Source organism: Protopterus annectens, chromosome 6.part0, assembly GCF_019279795.1.
Source record: "Protopterus annectens isolate FY-2018-M chromosome 6.part0, PAN1.0, whole genome shotgun sequence".
NCBI lineage: Eukaryota > Metazoa > Chordata > Ceratodontiformes > Protopteridae > Protopterus > Protopterus annectens.
This window is the reverse complement of record NC_056737.1, coordinates 1,535,285,550-1,535,310,097: the sequence shown is the minus strand read 5'-3', so window position 1 is coordinate 1,535,310,097 and position 24,548 is coordinate 1,535,285,550. Positions and strand designations below refer to the sequence as shown.

Below are 24,548 nucleotides of genomic sequence, written 5' to 3'. Positions count from 1 at the left end.
AAGGTAAGACAGTTCATACAGCCTATCTCGATCTGGCCAAGGTCTCTGATACCAATCCTCACTCAGGAATTATTGATAAACTCACCAAACTAGTCATCAGCCCTTATATCGTTAGGTGAGTTGCAAAATGGCTCACAGATAGAACCCACAGTGTGAAAGTAGTGGACTCCAAGTCAGATTGCCGACTAGTCATGACAGGAGTCCCACAGGAATAGTCCTGGGTCCTCTCCTGTTTGGCATCTACTTCTCAGATGTCTGGGCCAACATGGAGGGACTCTGGCTAACCAAGTTCGCAGATGACTGCAAGCTGGGAGTCATTATTAACTCCGCAAGTGATGCAGACATCCTACAGAAAGGCCTCACTGAGACCAGTGACTGGTGTCAAAACCATGGCCTTAAGCTTAATGCCAAAAAATGCATTGTCATCCCCTTTGGGATGGCATTATAAGAAGTCTGGGGACACGGGTTGACAGCAACCTCTCCTTCAACCACCACATTGCCACTGTGGTCAGAAAGTCCTTCTATGTGGCAAATCTCATTACCACGGGTTTTGCATCCAGGAAGAAAAAGGTCATCATTTCTCTCTACTCTTCCCTCATTAGACCAGTCATAGAGTATAATGCCCTATTTGGCATGTACCTCACTAGACACCTATAACAGCTGGAGAAGCCACAAAAGTACCTCACAAAGAGAATCCTAGGCCTTAAACACATGTCCTACATGGACAGACTCAAAAAAGTCCAGCTATTCTTTTTCTCGTATCGTCTAATATATGCGATCTCTGCTTGACTTACAAAGTCATGTCTGACCCAGCTCTGTTAGAAATGCTACATCTAAAGAAATCCCAAAACCTCAAACACCACCACGCTCAAGAGACCTCAACCTCATTACCACAATCAACAGAACATGCTGGAGGGACAGGTTCATAACCCAGAGACTGCCCATCCCATGCATGTCAAGCAGAGCACCTCACTGGCCCTCTTCAAGAGAAATCTTGATGGAGTGGATGGGAAATAGAAAGTTCACCCTGGGGACCACTCCAGTGGCTCTGCTTGATAAAGGCACTGGGTACTAACATCGTGCAGCACAATGCCAGGGCACTTATATGGGCTAGACTTGTAAAGGCTCCAGGGCCATTAGCCTAGTACACACCTATGAGCCTCTATATATATATATATATATATATATATATATATATATATATATATATATATAGATAGATAAATACACACACACACACATATATATATATATATATATATATATATATATATATATATAGATAGATAGATAAACACACACACACACACACACATATATATATATATATATATATATATACATATATATATATATATATATATATATATATATATATACATATATGTAGAAGTGTGTGGGTGTGGTAACCATTTGAAATGTCGAGACCCACTGAAGAAAGTCTCGAAAGATGGCAACTGAATGGCCAAAAAAAGGACTTAATTACACATATTAAGTCCAAAATGGCCATTTCCCAGAATATTCCCTTTTCTCCAAGGTATGGCAATTTCAGAGTTGGTATATATAAGTTAGAGGGTGTGGGGAGTTTACCCCCACATTTGAGGGGTGCAGGGGGCTTGCCTTTAACAAGGTCTAATACTAGGGATTTTCAGGGAACTCATGTGTTATAGAAAACTATAAAGTATCCTGAGTGTATGTAACCTGTTACTCCTGTATACTGTTATTTTATGTGGACGTTAGCATGAGAGGGTTGCTTAAATCAAGAGATATGACCTTTGCTGTAGCATTTGAACTTTGCTTGTTTAAACAGATGAACTTTTAGTTCTTTATTGAAAGGAGGGAAGGAGAGTGTGTCAGTTGTGTGATTGTGGATGGTGTTCCATATTCTACGGACCATCACTGAAATGAGTGCTCAATTTGTTTTAGTCTGGAGTAGAGGATAAAATGGTTGAGGATAGAAATGGAGCTGTTAGCAAAGAATGAAAAGAAATCCATGTTAATAAATCAAAATAAAATGAAGTTTAGGAGAATTATTTTTGGGAAGATATTTGCCTTTGAGCTCTGTTGCATTTGGAGTACAAAGACATTTCTCCTTCATGTGGTAGCAGTTAAGGGGAGTCCATTATATATGGTGATCTGACCTTGAGGAGACAAGAAGTGTGACAGTTTTTTTTTTCAAGAAGAGACGTTTTGAGCATAGCTTCAGTGATTTGTATCTGATGCTGAAAGTTTGGGGTGGGAGGGTCTAGCCACATACTGAAAGATCTGTATACATTAGGACAGTTTCAATGGTCTCTTTATTATAGTATGTGATAGACAAGGTTGATGAGTGTATGCAAAGTATATGAGAAGCCCCAAATAATAGTTTTGTTTTTCTTTGTGTTTAGTGAAAGTTTGGGTTGATGTATCCTGTTATTCAGATTTGATAGGTCAGTTTGAAGGAGGTGAGAGAGATGATGGATATGGAAAGCCCTGACCTGTAACTTACAATGTTGTCTGCATAAAGTATAATGTGTAATATTGGAAGATCAGAGGGAAGCCTGCTTAGTAATAGGGAAAAGAGGATGGGGGAGAGAATTGACTCTTGGGATACATCTATTTGAATGGGGGCTGTGCTGGAGGAGGAAGATCCAAGGTGTAATGTGAAAGAATGATGTGATATGAAATTACTGAACTACACAGCTTCTCTTTGGCTCATTCTGACATCCAACAGAGAGTGGAGGAAGAGAAGTAGGGGTGGTCATTGCCATCAAAGGCTTTAGATAGGTCTATATTTTATAAGCATTGGTGACAATGTGAGGTGTTGCCAGCTATACCAGGAGTATGGCAGTGGATGTGTAACATACGTCAGCAATGATTTGTACAGGTGCCTGTGTTGAAAATGTATTTGTAAAGCTGGTTGTGTTAAAAAAATGTACCAACAGTGGGTCTTGCTGGACAGAAAAAAAGAAATACACCTATATGTCAGACTGTATTATAACTCTTGAAATTAATATTGTAACACAGGATACTGGAACAGAAGAGGTTAGGCTCAGTCCAGCTATCTTTGAAAAATAGTCTGAAACTAAATTACATAGTGGGCCATAAAGATTGCATCTTACAGGTCTGATTGCAGCCAGAGACAAAATGTCTGTAAAAACAAGGACTAGGAATCCTGTTGTATTGTCCTTAGCAGTGAACTAATTCCTACCCTGGAAGGATGGATGTGTTGAAAAGTATTTTTGGCTTCCAGATGCTATACACATCTTAGCAAAGCTATGTCTGTGTGTACTGTAACACATATGTGTGAGATTCTGGTTCAGTTTCTAGTAAAGGCCGGTTGTATGGGAATCAGAAGTCAAATGACCAGATGTATGTGATGTCACTCTGTAATCCAGCACTGAAATAATGTTTTAATATTAGACGAGACAAATGTCTCAGAGCAGTCTGTTTTTGAAGCCTGACAGAGATGGATCACCTACTTCATCTTGCCTTGCTTTAGCAAGTAACCAGTGAATGGTAATTTTTAGATCAGTCAGGAAAATATAGTGAGATTAGTTAAGTACTGTTTTTCCATACATGTGTGAATCCATTCATCTGCGTTATTTTTAATATTTCTTGTGAATGAAACCCTAGTGTTTATTGTAAATAGATATTTAGTATTTTCATGTTCTTTTATTCTTTATTATTAAATATATTTAAACTTTTCAATGTGACTGCTCTTTTAGAGAATGTTTTAACCTTTGAGAGTACTTATACTTATTTGGTGACACTGTGTCTGCCCCTGAAAACGTTAATGCATTGGTCAAACACTACCATTTGTATTAGTATTAATTTGACTCTGTATAATTGGGTTATCCTTGTAACAGCCTTAGAGTAGCTGGCTTTGGAGTGTCTGGTGGCAGTAACTACCTTATAGTCTGGGTAAATTGTAGCAGAGTGAGTAAATCTGTGCCACCCTTTCCCAGATGTGTGTGTGTGTGTGTGTGTGTGTGTGTGTGTGTGTGTGTGTGTGTGTGTGTGTGTGTGTGTGTGTGTGTGAGAGAGACAGTGTGTATGCAAATCAAATCTCAAAGAGTGTGTGTGTCAGCTGCTTGGAGCAGGGACTCAGAGTTCTGGTTTCACAGGGAGAGTGGTGGAGGGCTTGGCTTGGACACTTGGCTGGGGACTCAACTCTACAGCTGTGCTGGGGGGAGTCTTACTGGGGGCCTGGGGTGAGGGAGGGATGGAAACCCAGACCCCAGACTGAGTGTGTTCCCTGTGTGCTTTTAATGGAAATTTTGCTTGGTGCAGACAGCTGCACCTGGAAATACTGTGTGTATCTATTTTTGTTCCAAATGAACATCCTTCACCGGTGTCAGTGGTAAGAATTCAGGCTCCTTGATTACTGGCCCAGAGAATGGACATCACAGCATCATCTTCTTATATAAGCAATAATGAAAGAACAGTTAAATAACAAAATACAACTAATTTCTCACTGTATATTACTGAATTATAAATTCTGATCACAGGATCTTGGTCAAAGGCTAATTCTTTATTGATATTACTAGTACCTTACAGTACAGTCTTTAACATCACAGGAAACTTAAAAACTATTAACAATATTAAATTCTACTGATGTAGTAAATGAAGTTGAAAACAGCTTTATTGTTTAACTATGCTTTTTTGGCAATGAACAGATACAAACTCTATATAAGTGTTAATGGATTTACAATAATTACCTCCTTTTTTTTTTTTTTTTAGAAATAAAAATTACTGCTTACCTTACAGTGAATGGCAATACTGTCGTAGTAATACCGCCATTCATCTGGGAAGAACTCAACAGTAATATTCAGTGATAACCCAGGTACTAGTCGATGCTGTCAAATTAAATAGCAAGTCCTTCAGATATATATTCATACTTAGAAACAGAGACACAAATTTAATTTGAAGTAAGAATATAGTTCAAATGAAAAAATATAAAATACTCTTATACGTACTGTTTTGGAATATTTGATCTGAAAGTATTTTGTTTGCGGTGGCAGTACATGGATGTTTATTACTTCTGTAGAAATATTTATCAATTTCTGTAAACAAATATACAATTCATGCAATTAATCAGTAAAATATGCACAGCTACAAAAATACAGTGACAGCAAGAGAGTACTGCTGCAGAGTAAGGAAATTATGATACACTAAATATTATAAATTTGATTGGCAAAAAAAAAGGCTGCTCATTAGCTGGGCAGATAATCCATTATATCATCATGGCTGATAACCCAGTTAGCTTATTCGTTCATCCCAGGAGTGAGAGGCAGGCTTCAACAAGCAGGGCACGAACTCTCCAGCACATTCATTTCCTGTCTGCCTAAGCCAAATGTTACCCAGAGAAGCAAAAGTTGGGTGCTATGAAGTGGGCAATTTGTAGGGCCTGTGGACTTCAGTTACTCCCTCCCTGCCACCAGCTTGTGAGTACCTATGTGCATTGCTTGCATCAGGGTTAATGCTTGCATCCATATAAGCTAGCCCTGTACGTCAGCTGCTCATTAGTAGCACATCAGAAACTCAAGAGACCCATTGCTATGAGTGATTCACCAACCACTCTTTAGCTGTTACTAACTCAGAGAGCCTAGCCACCTTCACCCTCTTTCCTCACTCCCAACATTTGTTACCTGGTCCCTCTAGCAATTTACAAGGTTACTTTTTCATACAATAATGCCAGGAATTTGCAGAGTACAATAAATTCAAACCCATGAGAAACACTGGAATTAAAGTTCTATATATCAAATCTGTTTGTTTTGAAATACAATATTGTAATATTAATGGTAATGAAAGTACAATAGATGTTCGAATAATCACTGCTGCAGTAACCACTCCCTCTGTACATGTATATATGTAAGTGGTATGCGTGTGTGTGTGTGTGTGTGTGTGTGTGTGTGTGTGTGTGTGTGTGTGTGTGTGTGTGTGTGTGTGTGTGCATGCGTGTGTGTGTGTGTGTGTGTGTGTGTGTGTGTGTGTGTGTGTGTGTGTGTGTGGATTCACTTTGGAAGCTTGAGATACTGAAATTCGAATTTCAGTATCTCAGGATGAAAATAACGACAATGAAAACTGCGAAACACGGAGATTGTCCTATGGCAAGTAAACACTTGCCCATCGTGGGGAGCTATACCATTTTCCCCACTGTAGTGTAATTCCGGAGTTGGTATATAGTTGGGGGGATGTGGGGGAGTGCAGCCCCTCACCTAGCTGGGTTTCCGATGCTTTGGTATGTCCATATTAGTTTTGCGCAAGTGTTTACTTGCCCTAGGACAATTTCTGTGTTTCGCTTTTTTCATTTTTGTTATTTTCGTCTTGACATACTGAAATTCACCATTTCAGTATCTTGAGCTTCTAAAGTAAATCCGTGTGTCTGTTTGTGTGTGTGTGTGTGTGTATGTGTGTATCTATATACATGTATATATATATATATATATATATATATATATATATATATATATATATCAGTGGGGGCTGGTGACTTCAAATTAAAGGGGGGCTGCAGGAGACAGCTGAATGGATGGGGCCAATGGGAAGGGGTGTGGCCAACTAGAAAGGGGTGGAGCTATGCTCAAAACCACAACAACTGGAACTTTAATTAAATACGCTGCCCTGGGTGCCAAACCATCATTACGAAAGTCCAATCAAGATAAAATGAAGTGTAGAAGAAAAAAAATTTCAATGCATTGGCTACATGACAACTTACTTAATATCTAGATGGAAACACAAAGGCTGTGATGCATGAAAAAATGAATTACTTGTTAAATACATTACTGAAATGCCAGTCAGAATCAAGTATAAAAAAAAAACAAGCAGCAACTCAACTCAAACCACTTCTCCTTGCACTGCAGTTCTAATTATAATTTATATTCAGCTTTATAAAATTACCAAGTAACATGCTGAAAGTAGCAATCTCTGTGTGATACCCCCACTTGTAAAAATGTTTCTTATCCAAATAAGACCTGCTGCCTGACAACAACTATCTACTTGTTTCATGGGGTAGACATGATCAATGTAAAAAATGAACAGCAAACAAGAAACAAGCTCAAGATAAAATGCTTAAAGGATTACTGCACAAGTTATGGACCACACATGATAGATTGGCATTCTGTTTAGTTTACAGGTAAAGCCTGCAAAGATGACTGCAAGTCTCTAACAAATGTAATCAGCTTTTGAAAATACTGTAATCCTGTACTTTATTACAAATACTGTCATACGCATTTCAATACCTAAGGCTTATATGTTATCTAGTTATGTAAATATTCTCTGCATGGCAACAACGAAAAGGCTTTCAATGTTGGTAATTCTTTAATGGTATGCTTATTAAAGCGTACTTGCATCTTACAATCTCTGACAAGCTTACCTGATGGTCATTAAAACATTGCTACTTAAACACAGAGCAACAGGGCACTGCAACAGCATGCATTTTCTGAATAATAAGAAGCATAAATCAGCAGTATAAAAATATGACAGAAAATCAGAACATTATGCAAAATCAAGGACAGATGAAAAGCCACGGTCGTACTTGTGGTTTACCTTGGATGGGGAATACTCTGCACACTTACACTGCATAACTGCTCCTTGCCTTGCTTGGACACATCCAGAGCAACTACAATGGGGAGTTGGGTGCAACAAGTATGTCACAATTTGAAATGTCTCTGGCTGACAGTGATGGTTCTGACACTCATACCTCACAGCAAGAAATCTGGACAAAGCCATAAATAGAAGTGGGACACAGTCCCAAAAAATAAGGACAATTTTTAAATATTGCTCTTATAAATGGTGATGGACAGGTTGACAGATGAGATCAGAGAGGAGTCCCCGTGGACTATGATGTTTGCAGATGACATTGTGATCTGTAGTGAGAGTAGGGAACAGGTGGCGGAGACCCTGGAGAGGTGGAGATATGCTCTAGAGAGAAGAGGAATGAAGGTCAGTTGGACTAAGACAGAATATATGTGTGTGAATGAGAGGGAGGATAGAGGAATGGTGAGGATGCAGGGAGTAGAGGTGGCGAAGGTGGATGCGTTTAAATACTTGGGATCAACAGTTCAGAGTAATGGTGAGTGTGGAAGAGAGGTGAAGAAGAGAGTACAGGCATGATGGAGTGGGTGGAGAAGAGTGTCAGGAGTGATTTGTGACAGATGAGTACCAGTAAGAGTGAAAGGGAAGGTCTACAAGAGGGTAGTGAGACCAGCTATGTTAAATGGGTTGGAGACAGTCGCATTGACAAAAAGGCAGGAGTCAGAGCTGGAAGTGGCAGAGTTAAAGATGTTAAGATTTGCACTGTGTGTGATGAGGGTGGACAGGATTAGGAATAAGTATATTAGAGGGTCAGCCCAGGTTGGAAGGTTTGGAGACAAAGCCAGAGGGGCAAGATTACATTGGTTTGGACATGTGCTGAGGAGGGATGCAGAGTATATTGGGAAAAAGATGCTAAGGATGAAGCTGCCAGGTAACAGGAAAAGAGGAAGGCTTAAGATAAGGTTTATGGATGTGGTGAGAGAGGACATGCAGGTGGTTGGTGTGACAGAGCAAGATGCAAAGGACAGGAAGAAATGGAAACAGATGATCCGCTGTGGCGACCCCTAACGGGATCAGCCGAAAGAAGAAAAAGAAGAAGCTCTTATAAACTTAGAAAGTAGTAGGTCTTGCCTTAGTATGAATTTTCTGAAGGGCATGAAATCTGAAACTCAGATGTCAGCCATTATTTTCTAACTTCAATCTTTAATGATTTGCCACTAATTTGCCAGAAAACTGCAATTTTATGAAAAACAGACCAAAAATGTGATGCAAAAATATAAAATTGCCACACAATACAGCTGGGAACCTGTCAAAGAAGGGACACATTTTTAATATTAGTACTGTTAACGTGAGCAGCTGACAAAATAAGAGCATCTACATGCATTTCTGAAATAAAAGTAATCTATAACTCTGATCATTACAGCTATTTTCTTCCAAAATTGCCATTTTGCAGAGGGATTATTAGGGGGAGAGCAACATTTTGACCCAAAATTGGGGGCATTTGAGAGGTTTGTATATTCCTAATTCTGTAAAGCGATTTATTTGCATGTACCTCTCAACCTCTTAATGCAAAAATCTGGACAAGGCCAAATATATTGGGGGAACATACAAACAGTATTAAAAATTGCTCTTGTATAAACTTAAGACAGTTAACAGAATAGCAGGTATTGCTTTAGCATGCATTTATCTGAAGGTTATGACGTCTGAAACTCAATGTCTGCCATTATTGAGTGACTTAATTCCTAAATTATTTGCCAGAAAACCACAAATTTTATGAGGAACAAACCAAAAATAAGAAACAAAAATCTATTCATTCTGCAAAAATCTGGACAGTTGAGAGGTATAGTTCAGCTGGGGCCGTCTTTGAGTTTGCTGCCCTTCCTCCCTCACAAAATCATGGTCGAATGGAGCCTCCACCCTGCAGCCATTCCAATGTCCCATTCCTTGGTTATTTCGCCCCATTTACCATAAACACTGTAATGTGCATATTGCTTTACTTCTGCAATGATTTGGATTTCATTTGAAAGTTTTATTTTGCATTTTACAGCACAAACTTTAATAGATATCTGCTAAACAAAGTAATGCAGTCTCACAATGAAAATAGACTTAGCATTAAAACTTCTCTGCCCTTGAAACTCACATTCTTTGAAACAGCATTGAAACCCACATTCAAAGAAAATACATTTTGCCAATGGTAGATAAAGATTAACTTTGAGCTGTTTTCAAATCATAGGCCCCTTGAACACGAAACATACACATGCTCTTTGATACACCTTCCTGATTGTATTAAATTATATTCCTTGTACAATACAGTACAGTTGTTAGAGGGCATTTTAAATTTATTGTTTTGAACCTTTTTCCAGTAAACAATAAAACAAAATGCATGCACCATTAATGACAAAACCGCCCAATTCAGAACATTTCCATCATAAAAAAGTCTACTCAAACTTCTACATTCCACCAGTATCAGTAAATATGCACACTCTGAAGAAGTAATAGTCATCTAAATAATTCCACATTAAAGAAATCTGTAACTAATGAAGAGGTTGCTGCTAGCAAACAACTTGATATGTCATTGTTTCATCTACAAATAAAGTGTCAGTTGCCCTTGAGGAATAAATTGCCTATGTTGCATTAAAAAATGATAAGCTAGTAATATCGCAATAGGGAATGGATGGCAAACTGATAACAGGTTCATAGTTACTAGGTATCTTCGCCAAAAAGGACTGCAGCATCCACCCCCTTTACAACACAGTACCATACCTCTCAACCTGGAAACATCAAAAATCTGGACAAGGTCCATGAAAAATAGGTAGTAATCTGTGCGCTGATTAACGTAAAATTTGCATACATAATTAAACAACCCCGCCCACTCCAATGGAATTGTAGGATACCAACTTTGAAATGCAAACTGAAGAACGGAACCAAAATATAGCACCAGAGTCCCCCTGCAGCCATTCCAATGTCCCATGACCTGGTTATTTCACCCCATTTACCATAAACACTAATGTGTGCATACTGCTTTACTTCTGCAATGATTATTTGGATTTTAGTTTTTTTACATTTTATAGCACAATTTGTAAACACTAATAGATATCTGCTAAAAAGCAATCTGTCTAACAATGAAAATAGACTTGGCATTAAAACTTATCTGCCCATGAAACTCACATTCATTGAAACAGCATTGAAACCCACATCACATCCAAAGAAAATGCATCTGGCCAGTGGTGGATAAATATTACCTTTGGGCTGTTTTCAAATCAGTGGCCCCTTGCACACAAAATAAGAAACATACATGCGTTCTTTGATACACCTTCCTGATTTTATTAAATTATATTCCTTGTATAATACATTTAGATTTATTGTTTAAACATTTTTTCCAGTAGGCAATGAAACAAAAATGCATGAACCAATGACAAAACTGCCCTATTCAGAGCATTTCCATGATAACAGTCTACTTCCACACACAACTGCATTTTAAATGTATTGTTTGAACATTTTTCCAGTAGGCAATGAAGCAAAATGCATGCACCAATAATGGCAAAACTGCCCTATTCAGAACATCTCCATGATAACAGTCTACTTCCACACACAACTACATTTTAAATTTGTTTGAACATTTTTATTTTTTCTACTTCTACACACAATATATATATATATATATATATATATATATATATATATATATATATATATATATTTTTTTTTTTTCAAATCTGCACTTGCACAAACACAAAAGAGACAGAAATCTCCCAGAACACAGATCACTGTCAGCATGTGTACAGAAACTTCACCAACAGTGTTTTCTAATGGCAGGCAGTCATTGCCATTTTGACTAAAGGCACCTAATACTTGCCAATTATGCACTTAATCTGTAGAGATGTCATGTCATGGGTGCAAGCTGTTAAGATATCCTTACAACTCTTGTGGTGAATTCCTTGACATCCATGTCTCAAACTCATAGCAGTATGGTTATGATTGGAGACCCATGTTATAGTTTTCAAGCTTGACGTAGCCTTCCTTAAGGACTATGTTTTGATAACTTTGCAGGCACACTGAAGCTATGTAAAGCATAAAGAAAGTGAAGCAATTCACATCTTGTCCCTACACTTGGCAACTTCAAAGAATGTGATCTCTCTGCTAAGCCTGTGCACTTTTGATTTTTTTTTACCACTGGTACATTCTGTGTATTTAGTAAAACATTTATTTTCCTGGCACCCACTGCAAGTATCCTGTCCTCATACCCAATCCCTACTTTTTCATGAACAGATGCATTATGTGTTTATCTCTATCCTTTCATTTTTCTAGTATATGCCTTGTTTATGAATCACCAGCACAAAAATAATTAAAGCCCATCTATAGTTAATATCTGTAAGTCAAGGACAACCTGGTCAGAAAAAAAAAAATCACATCAACTAAACACATATGTTGATTTACTCCTTACCAACATATGCATATGAAGGCAATCAAATTCCACTGACTCAGTACTCGATATCCATGCTAGCAGGCCCAAAACACACAGATATATTTTTTTCATGAGCTTGTACTTTGCTCTGCATATGTGGTACTTCTGACTTGATCACACAAATACCCATCTCACAGGCTCCCATTTCCACAAGTCACAAGCTCACTCAGCATCACACTCACACACACACATACACACACACATACACACACACACACACACACACACACACACACACACACACACACACACACACACACACAGCTTACCTCTGCCGCTGACTTCCAGAAAATAAGTCCAATGATGGTACCGGCTCTGCATGGCAAAAGTAAAATAATCCTGTCCTGTGTTCTGCCCGAACAAAAAAAGTAAATCCTGTGCTCTGCCCGAACGGCAGAAGTAAAAGTAAATCCTGTGTTCTGCCCGAACGGCAGACTTAAATGCAATAGGCGCTTGGTAGCTTAGTAAACGGCAGTCCTATTCAAACAGACGCGTGGCATGCTGACGGAGGTGATGTCATCGCGCAGGTGATGACGTCACCTCCGAAAGCACGAACATTTAAAAAATAGATCCAAAAAATCAGAAATAATTGAGTGCCACTTGGGAATCGTGGCACCCCATTATTGGGACCCCAAAACTCTGTAAAAACTGAGTTATTCGGGACAGTTGAGAGGTCTGCACAGTACAGTACCAGCAATGCATCTACCAACTGTGGGAGTAGAACCCACAGCCTTCTGCATCAAAAGCAAGTACACTACCTGTTGTGCTATTAAGGATGCAAGCAGACTCAGCATAAACAGCACTAAACTTGTATTCCCCTGCAGCTCTTGGCTCCTTGTAAAATCTACTCGACACTTTATCTCTGAACTTTGCAGCACAAGAAATCTGGAAAAAGACAACATTTATGGGGGGTGGGGACAAAAGCCCAAAAACCAGGGACACATTTTAAACATTGCTTGTATAATGTTGAAATATTGCTAGAATAAAATGCTGTGTTACCACCATACATTTCACTGCCAAGTCTTGAACCCAGGGGACCCTGTGCAAAACAGTCAGAGCAACATACCACTATGCCATCTCATCTGTTTTATGAAAGAGAGGAAGAATGAAACTTAAATGGCTACCATTTAGTGAATTCAGTTCTCACCATAGCTGTCAACCTCTTAGCACAAAACACCTGAACAAAGACAATAATGGGGGAATACAGCTCCCAAACATCCATGTTACAAACTTAGAAAATTGCTAGAATAAAAGGTTTTGTGTTACCATGTACTTTCTGAAGAATATGAAGTCTGAAATTCAAATGACTGTTATTTTTATTTAACATTTGTTAACCAGGAAAGTCTGACTTGGAACAAAAGCCAATTTTCAGCAGAGCAGGGAGAAACACTCCAGACACATGTTCTTTGTAAGATGGTAGAACATACAGACTCCACACCGAAGGCACCCCAGCCAAGAATCAAATCAAAGAACCTGTAGTTGTCAGGTAACAATGCTACAAGTAGACCACAGCAATACTGACTTTGCAAAGAAAAACAAACACACAGAAACCACAGATTTTATGAGGAACAGAACAAATATGAGGCAAACATCTGCAAATTATTTACAAATGGTGGTGAGTAGTGAATTCAGGCCCTTGCCACCTGCACCCAAAGTACAGGGTTCAAGCCTGAGTATTCTCTACCCACCACCATGTGTTCTCTCTAGCCACCAGTATATAGCCACTGGGCATTTTACACACACACACACACACACACACACACACACACACACACACACACACACACACACACACACACACACACACATACCTGAAGCACCCCAGTAGGTGATCCACACTGCTGCAATAACCCAGTCATTCCCCCCTGAAAGCAAGCAAGCTCCTTTGTAGTCCCACCTGAGCAAGCTCCTCTGTAGTCTTCTCCTCAGCCCGCGCACTCCGTAGTCTTCTCCTCAGCCTGTGCACGCTAACAGCTGGTTTCCAGTTTGGCTTGGCTCCGCGAGAATAGGCTGGAGGTTCCAGCCTGTAGATGATGCAGTCCGGTTTCCTTCTCATCTGTGCAATCATCACCGCATCGACTTCTGGGCTGGCAGCGCAGAGATGCCTTTCTTCTCTATCTGGACTGCCTATCACAGCAGTCTGGAGTTCTGTGAGTACCAGGAACTCCAAGCATGCATGCGTGGAGTTCCGGGACTCATGATTTTTTGTAGGGGATTTTCTTTTTCTTTTGTGCAGGTGGGGGGGGGGGCTGCAGTCCTATAGCACGAGACACCCCTGATATATATATATATATATATATATATATATATATAGTTACCTATGAAAAGATCAACTGGCTGAAATATCGAACACCATATGGTCGAGACCATATGGTCGATATTTCAGAAGATTGATCTTTCCAAATTATGAAAATAAACCAAAAAAAAAATAACTAGAAGATGTTACTGCAGGGGGGCAAGCCCCCCTGCACTCCCCCACTTAAATATACCAACTCTGAGATCACGCTAAAGTAGGGAATAGGAAAACTTCCTATTTTGCACTGTATTGTTAGTGTAGCACGATCTCGGAGTTGGTATATTTAAGTAGGGAGGTGTGGGGGGCTTGCCCCCCCCCCCTGCAGTAAGGTCTTCTAGTTATTTATTTTTTTTCATAATTTGGAAAGATCGAGCTTCTGAAATATCGAACATATGGTCTCGACCATATGGTGTTCGATATTTCAGCTGGTCGATCTTTTCATAGGTAACTATATATATATATATATATATATATATATATATATAGATTCACTTTATAATCTCGAAATACTGAAATATCGAATTGTGAATTTTAAACACACCCTACTCCACACAAACACACATACACCTTCCTCCCCACACTACAACAAACAAGCAAAACACAGACAAACAAAACAACACACCTACAAACACCTACCCTACATATAAGCCCCCACTGCACCACCCATGGGAGGGCTGTGCCTCACACACCCCCGCTACTTATATATACCAACACCGAGGTCACACTAAAAATGACACAGACACGAAACCCACCAAAATACAATCTACATTCCCCTCGCACAAACACACATCACATACATAGAAACAACACCATTCTCAACACTTACACACTCACACTCTTACATACATACCTTAACCTACAACTACAACTTCTCAACACACTAACATACAATAAAATCCCTACTCAAAACCCTTAAAATATAAACACTTACCTGAATCTCCAGCTATCCAGTAACACAGCGCATCACCATAACCGCTGATTCAACATTTCCGGATTCGGTTATGTGGTCTATCGCGGAACTGGGCTTTCGCTATTATATTCTTGTGATACTGAAATTCCATATTTCAGTATTTCAAGATTAGAAAGTGAACCCATATACACACACATATATATAAATAAATAAATATATATATATATATATATATATATATATATATATATATATATATACATATATATATATAGATATATATATAGATATATATATTATATATATATATATATATATATATGTATAGATATATATATAAATACATATATATATATATATATGTGTGTGTGTGTGTGTATGTATATATATATATATATATATATATATATATATATATATATATATATATATAATTTACAAATACACACACCCACACACACACACATATATATATCTATATATATATATATATATATATATATATATATATATATATATATATATATATATATATATATATATATATATATATATATATATATATATATATATATATATATATATATATATATATATATATATATATATATATATATATATATATATATATATATATACACACACATATATATATATATATATATATATATATATATATATATATATATATATATATATACACACACACACACACACACACACACACACACACACACACACAAGGTCCACTTCACATGACTGAAAGCTCAAAATACTGAATTCATTTGACTGACTCCACATTCCCGAATGTTCAAAATACTGAAAACTCATTTGGCCGAATTTCAAAATACTGAAAGCTTACAATGCTGAATTACAAAATGTGAAGCCATAAACATAAAGTGTGTTGACTTACCCTGTGGATTGCTTAACATAACAAAATATGCATATATCCATGAATACCAAACATTTCATCACAAATAACATTAACATTCACAAAATCTAGGTTCATGATACCAAATAAACAGCTCAAATATCACCAACGTCATCTCACCAAATGAAAACTATAAAAGAAAAAAATGCACACTTAACAACAGCAACGACTAACTCTTTACAAAATTAAAAACTACTTACTTACCTTATTAACAAACACCGGATGATATAAAACTAAACTAGGTGGGGGCTATGCCCCCCCCACCCCCAAACTTTATATACTAACTCTAGGATTGCACTACAGTGGGGAAAAAGGCATATACCCTTTACTTACCTTATAGTACTGTACACACTACCATTTTGCATTTTGCAATTTAGCATTGTAAGCTTTCAGTATTCTGAATTTCAGTCAAATGAGTTTTCAATATTTTGAACATTCGGGATTGTGGAGTCAGTCAAATGAATTTCAGTATTTTGTGCTTTCAGTCATGTAAAGTGGACTCTGCATACACACACACACACACACACACACACACACACACACACACACACACACACACACATACACATATGTATATGCAAGCGTGGTTGTATGTATGTATATGTATAAATATATATATATATATATATATATATATATATATATATATATATATATATATATATATATATATATTTTTTTTTGGTTACTCCTAAGTCCTCTCAGAATTCAGGCTCCCTCTGTCAGTTGGCATGAACATTTTGTAGGGCTTGGTGCAAAAATCTGTCATTTTAGGTAGCTTAGCTTGAGATGCCTAATGGTTTGGGTATACAGAAGGTGCCCTGAAGCTTTGGAAGTTGGCAAGCTGTTATATCTGTCATAGCTAGCTACTGCAGCAGTCATCATTCTAACATCTATGGGTGTAGTAAATTTACTAGCACAACTGTACAATGTTCATCATATTGATCACTACTACAGTAGCCTCATCTATATGTGTAGATCACCCTAGCTTACAACATTTGAGAGGTGGAAGGGGAAGGGTCTTGGAAATCCAAGCAAAGCATGATCTAGACCTGGGAAAGGAATCAAGCTTGTAATATTTTGTAAAACTACATAGAAAGGACCAAGTTGCTGCTTCTAGAATACTCCTAGAATTCAGCCCTTTCTAAAAAGTCATAGAAGAAGCCAAGGTCCAAGTAGAGTAAGCCTTAACCTTGCCTGGAATAGTGTTGTTATGGTCAAAATAATAAAATGTAGTTGATTGACACAACAATTTGGACATAGTCTGATATGAGACAGATTGTTCTTGGAGCATGTGTTAGCCTCTCTAACACAAAACTAAGATTCCAAGGAGGAGCCACAGTTTTTCTCTTATGCAAAGCCCTTTTCAAAAACATTTTCACATAAAAATGCACTAAAGATGGGAATCCATGGGCAGGTGTGCTGAAATGATTAACAAATGAACCCTGATGGAGTAGTAAGAAAGGCCAGAGAATAGTAACTCACACAAATATTGGTTATGTTGTTGGCGCCGACTAGAAAACCTTTTCATTTGTTCATATATGATTTTCTAGTAGCAGGCTTTCTTGCCTCTATTATAACCAGCTGCAGATCCTCAGTAAACAGGTGCCTAAAGGGAATTAAGCCCTATCATCCAGGCAGTCAACTAAGGTTGACTGGGGTCATGGTGTATCAAACTCCCTGGTTCTTGTATAAGTAGATCCATTCATTGAGGAAGCTTGTGGTAATTGCCCCTTGATGTTTCCAAAAAAGGGAGAACCACTGTTGCCTGGACCAGATAAAGGAGGAAGTGTTGTTCTTTCATCTGAATGGTATAGGAATAAGATGCAAGACATGTGAGAAGATTCAGTAACTTATTTGGAAGTTAATTCTTGTAAACTTGACACACATATAAAAACGATTCAAGACCAACTTTACTGCATGTTGTTAGAAGGCAGTATAAATATCGAACAGTATAATTTTTTTAAGGTCACTCATCCTACAGTTTCATCCATAAGTGGACTTCTAAAAATACATAAAAATCCAGTAAATCCACCTCTTCACCTTATCGTAGCTGGACAAGGATGGATAACTGAAACTATGTCTTTTGTTTGTCGAAAAAGAGTTGAAAGAAATTTTGACAGGTATTCCTAGTGTCTTATGAGATACAGCTGACTTTTTGTTTAAACTGAAAGCAGTTATGGATTTAATAACAAACAAAGAGAATTTACTACTAACTACATGCAAAACAAGAGTGCAGGTACTCCACGAAAATCAAAGCCAACCAGTCTGTATAAAAATAAATCCTTTATTTTGAGAACAGTGAGCGCTTTCGTGTCTACAAAGGATGCTTCATCAGACTTAAATGAAAACTTAGAAAACAATCTCATTAAAATACTCAAAGACATGATCACATGGGCCAGTGACTGCAGAGTTACTAACATATATATATATATATAAATCACCTGAAAAATATATATTATGTATATTACAGGAAAGAAGGATATGTTGTGCTATGAGAGACAGAAGGATAGTGGACCCATGTCAGTTAGGAGAGGTACCTTTCCATGTCGCAACTGCAACCATTGCTCTTTTGTCAAACAAGGTTAGTTTTGAACATCCAGACACTAAGAAGGTTTATGAATTTAACCATTATGCAGATTGCAGGACATGCAACCTGCTATACCTTGCAGTACGCCGGATATGTAGAATGTTTTATGTAGGGAAGACAAACATGACCCTTCGAGAGAGAATTAGCGAGCATTTATATGCCATTAATAAAGAGAATGAAACCAATGCCCTAGCGAAACATGTCTTGTTGAAAGGTACTAGACACAGTTTTGAGTTCTTAGCATTAGAATTAATACATACATCTATGAGATTAGGGAACATTGGCAATTTTACAGAGAAGGAAGAGAATAAATGGATCATCAGACTGCAGGCAGATGTTGGACATGGCCTTAATGAAAGAGTTACTTTAAAACCTTTCCTTAAGGACCGTGCACTCAAACATAACTAATGAGTTTTTTTGTGTTGTTTTTTACAATGGTTTTTATATGATTTTATAATATGTTTTTATATATATTTTCTAATAGTATATTATCTTTATAGAGATTTATAATAACTTAAGTGTTCACATTACTTCATTCCTGTAATATACTTAATATATATTTTTCAGGTGATTTATATATATGTTAGTAACTCTGCAGTCATTGGCCCATGTGATCATGTCTTTGAGTATTTTAATGAGATTGTTTTCTAAGTTTTCATTTAAGTCTGATGAAGCATCCTTTGTAGACGCGAAAGCGCTCACTGTTCTCAAAATAAAAGATTTATTTTTATACAGACTGGTTGGCTTCGACTGTCGTGGAGTACCTGCACTCTTGTTTTGCATTTGGTTCTTGTTGGTTTAGCAGGTACCTTACCCTGAGAGGATTCTGTTTCTATTACTACTAACTACGATGGATGTTACAAGTTTATTCACCTCAATTCCAAATGAACATGGAATTGAAACTTTTAGGAAAGTCATTGGAGAAATGGCTAACAATAAGGATGCCAATCTCATTTGTTCACTTCTTGAAATGGTACTTGAAACTAACTTTTTCACTTACGGGCAATCAATCTATTGGCAGCATTGGGGAGTAGCTATGGGCACCCCCTGCGCCAATAGTTATTCCAATATTGTCCTATCGGATTAGGAAAAGCAATATATTCTCAGCACCACGAATCCTTGGTACCATCATGTTAAATTTTATGGTCATTTTGTAGATGATCTTTTTTTGTTAAGGGATGGAGATGAGCCCCAGTTTGTACAGTTTCTACACTATCTGAATAGAACCACTTCCTTTTTGAAATTCACCAGTTACCATTCACGCCATCATGTTAGTTTCTTGGATGTTTATGTCATTCTCAATAGAGAAGATGGAATAGAGACTTCCCTCTATAGAAAGTCTACCTGGAGAAATCATTATCGCCACAAGAATAGTATGCACCCCAGGCATATTACTGACAACATAATGAAAAATGAGCTTTCTAGAATTTCTAAAAGATGAACAAAGAAAAAATCATTCAACAAAAAAGGGTCGATTTGAAGGAACGTTTACAGTTACGTGGTTATTCCCAGAAAGACATTGATTCCATGTTGAGTAAGTTTCAAAGAAGTCAAATAAAGAGTTCTGAACAAGGAATAAATATGGTGCAACATGAACCACAGCCTTTGAGATTAATGATTACTTATAGTACTGACAATAAACAAGTGAAAGATATTATTACTAAATTTTGGCCTATTCTTACACAAGATCCAAAACTTCAAACTGTTGTAGGAGCCAAACCACACTTTAGTTATAAAAATAGGAAAATATTAAGAGGCTTCTATGTACCAAAGATGGCTTTCCGAGACAAAAGTTAGTTGGACGTAAAGGCACTTTTCAATGCGGAAATTGTTCCGCTTGTGAATATATTGACAGTAATAATGTTTGTAAACATCCAAATACAAGTCATGAATTTGTCTTTAACTGCAAAGCAACCTGTACTTCTCAAAATGTTGTTTATTTAGCAACCTGTAAAAATTGCACTTCATTCTGTGTTGGCAAGACTAACCAAATGTTTAAAAAAGAGTGTTGCGACATATAAGTGATATACGTAGAGGTGATACTCATAATGCTTTAGCGATACACATAACTAAATTTCCAAATCATAGTTTTACTTTCAAGGTTATTGAGAGAGTTTATGAAGGAATCAGACGAGGTGACATCTGTAATAAAACTGAAATGAGTGAAACCAAGTGGATAATTAATTTGCTGGCAGACTGCCCTCCTGGGCTGAACGCTGTAATTCCTTTAAAACCAACATTAATGGATAGAAGACCTACCATTGGTTAAATGAGAAGGTGTGTCTCCCAATGATCCAAACAATTGGTTATAATTAACTTTGAAAGAAGAAGGGTGTTGTCCTTTATTCTACTTCCTATTGGTCACATGTTCTAATAAAGAAAGAAATGCAGTCCCTACTTTTTTATGATCTGTAGAAGGTTTTACCGAAAGCGCTTATCGAGTTATTAATATTGGGACATTCATATTGAAGAATTTCTTGTTCTATGCTTTATGTTGTGTTTTTGGGGAGCAACCTTGGTTCATTCGTATTGAAGAACATTACGTTCTACTTCACTTCCTTGTGAAGTTTTTGGAAAGCGTTACCAAGTTACACAGTATTGAAAAGTTTTATGTAACATCTCGTTCTCGTGGAATTCTTATTAAGAACGCTATTGAATTATATACCAGTACCGAAGGGTTTGTGTATTATTTTATTTGTGGTATTCTACAAAAGCTCTTTGTAAAGGTTTCCCAAAGAACGATATTTTAACCAAGATTTTGATAAAGTTTTACTTTAAGTATTGACTTAAGCTTTGGAGGTGCGGCTTGAATTTCTCTGACTTGTAGAGACAGAAGTCTGAGTGGAAAACCCTACAAACAGCTCTAGATATAGACAACGTTTCTTTTTTTCTGTGGAAGAAATGCTCTTTGACCTTAGGTATCTGGCAGACATTCCAGGAGCACAATCCTGTGTCATAAAAGACTTTTGAATGCTTTCTTGGAATCCCAGCTTGTGTAAGACATCTCTAACCCAAGACAGAGACTACTGTCAAGTCATTTAAATATTTAAAAATGTGGATACCCTGTCATCTGCAATAAGCTATAACTGGAGCTAGACACTTTGCAAACACTCTTGGGTAGTGGATAGTCCAAAGGGTAAGGCAGAGAATGGATAATGTAATCCAGGCACACAAAACCTTAAGAAGCTCCTGAAATCTTGACAAATATGGATTTGATGATAAACATATTTTAAAAATAGTGTTACTAGAAAACTTAAATGAGGAGGAAGAGGTAACCATTTGTGAAATAACAGCATTTTGAACTTGGGTGCAATCATAAATTGGTTTAGGAAAGAAAGAAAGATCCAGAAGTGGTCATCAGGCATTTTCTTTCTTTGGCACTAAAACATCCTTGAATAAAAACCTTTCCCAATCTGGGAAGGAGGAATCTGAGACAACACATGTTGAAGGACAGGGAAGCCTGGTTTAGTGGATGGGGAATTACTCCCTGAAAGAGGATCTTCAGAACACATTTGTCTGAAACCATCTCTTGCCAAAAACAGGCTTCCTGTAAGGGAAAAGGGATTGCCAGAGTGGGAGGGGGGAACATAGTTCCTTAATTAGTCATTCTGACTTGTTAGACTGTCCTTTGTTGTGTGTGTGTGGGGGAGGGGGTTCTGCCTTCTTTTTGGAACCCTCTTACCATAGCGTCTTAGACATCTGTTTACCAACATTTTCCACTGACTGTTTGTTTTGCCAAAACTGGATGAGAGGGTAAAGAATCCCTTGGGAATTTTGGAAAAGGATGGCTGAAAAATCTAAGAGATTCCCTGAAACAGTTTACCCCTCTAATCACATTTTGATAACCTCTGCAGCAGGGGGTCTAAAAATTAAATCTCTGTTCAAGGAAGAATTTAAAATCTTATTTTTCACATCTTCTGAGAGGTTCTAAGAATGCTGACAGGCAAACTTCATCAAAACAGTACCAGTGGCCATTGCCCTGGAAAAAGTACACACTTTAAACAACGAGTTGTGACATGTGAAATGGAAGAAATTAAACCATTTCAAGCAGATTTTTCCTTATAAGAAGAAACTGCAGACAAGACATTCCTAATACTTTCACAATCAGTCAGAATAAACTTTTATAAATGAGCCTGGCAATTCAAAGTTCTGAAAATCAAAAACACAAAACATATACTTTTTTCCAATTATTTTACCATCCTTCTCAGAAAGGCAAGGATTGGAATTAATTGAATGTTTAGCAGCAGTAGGATTAACTAAAGCTTTAGTTGCTGGGACATGTTTGGAATGATAATAAAAAAAAAAAAAACTTGAAAGACTGAGAAACTTTATACAATCTATCTGCTTTTTTGTGGGGGGGGGGCAGCGTGCTGACTATCATGGAAACTGCAGGCAGGAGCAGCACAGGATGAAAGGGAGAAGGTTCTGCAAATTCCATTTGTAATAGTTTATAGTAGTTTTCTGAGCGACTGAGAAACCTCAGTATTCTCTCACCGAAAATACTTGCACGTTCTAGAAATAGTCTCGGACAAACAGGGACCCTCACAGGAAGGATTAGATACCATGCTCTCCTCTGAATCTGAGTCAGAAATCTAAGGAGAAAGCCCTAAATCTTTCCCTTCATCTTCTTGTCCAATTCAGAATCTTGAATCACTTCAGGAAAAGAGGAATCCTTTTTTTCTTTTGACAGAAACCACCTTATAAGAAGGATCAATATACTGAATTAGACCCTGAGCCAGACCTAATAATCAACTCCTGTCCAGGGACATTTGAGCAGGAGCAGATATATATTTAACAAGGTTGTTAAGGGCAACAGAAGCTGCTCCAGGAGTGGGCACAACATTCTGACTAAACACAAAGGACATCCCTGCCTACTCTCCAAGGACCAAAACAATGATTCTCAATTGCCCCCTGAGGGGACCCCAACAGCCATAAAGGACATGGCTAACCCTCAGATGATAGAGGCTGTAGTTGCTTCATCAAAGGGATCCAGGGTAAAAGATGAGTGGTCTGAGGTTCAACAAATGGCCACAGCAGAGTCACCCTCCTGCAGCTGAGGCAAATTGCTAGCCTGCTGTGGTGGCTAAGGCTGTTAGTTTAACTTTGTCTTTTTGTGGCTGGAAGAAGGACCGACCATGGTTCTAGTAGTTTGCTCCATGCTCAAGCCAAAAATTTTGCCTCTTTTCTGGGAAAAAGAAGCAGCACAAGCCAGTAAAAAAATTTAAGTTCTAAGAAGTCACTTTTCCCAATAAAAACACAGTGAAAATCCCTTTAATACACTTTGCCAGCCCCAAAAATCAAAATAAGCAAGGTTTTTTCAGAAAAAAACATGATTTTAAATGTTTCTAATAACTTTATAATTGACAGGAAAAAGTACACTACCTATTTAAAAATACAGTTAAGTCTCGTAATAGTCTGTTAAAATACTAACTACTAGAATAAAAACCTTCTTAACTAGAAAAGTACATTTAAACAATAAATTTTAAATGTGGAAGGTTTTTCACCAAAGGGAACTTATCTGTCTAGTAATGGAACAGCACAAGCATCAATCCTCAAAAGCCCGCACAAGAGTGCTCTGTTTAGCAGTAGGAAAGCTCTGAAGAGCTTTGCTGACAAACTTATCTTTTTAGGCAGCTTATTTCAAGCTGCCTAAAATGGTTTAGGCATGTGGAAGGTGCCCTCAAGCCTTGGATGCTGGCTGGCTGTTAGATACTTGACAGCCTATAACCCTTAAAGGTAAGGCTACTGCAACAGTAATCAATATGATGATCACATAGTTTCTGGCAAGTTTTACTGCTTCACAAAAATGTAATATACAGTGTAAGATGTACATACATA

General features: G+C 37.5%; 1 protein-coding gene across 1 annotated transcript in view; it reads right to left on the bottom strand.

Moving 5' to 3' along the window:
* The window catches only part of CFAP221 (cilia and flagella associated protein 221), a 761,152-nt gene that overhangs the window by 480,946 nt on the left and 255,658 nt on the right, over nucleotides 1–24,548 (bottom strand). Inside the window, exons 4-5 of the mRNA XM_044073677.1 lie at nucleotides 4,959–5,045; nucleotides 4,743–4,838 (exon numbers count right to left, since the gene is read on the bottom strand). Of these exons, the coding sequence (XP_043929612.1) occupies nucleotides 4,743–4,838; nucleotides 4,959–5,045 (183 nt within the window). The remainder of the gene's footprint in view (nucleotides 1–4,742; nucleotides 4,839–4,958; nucleotides 5,046–24,548) is intronic.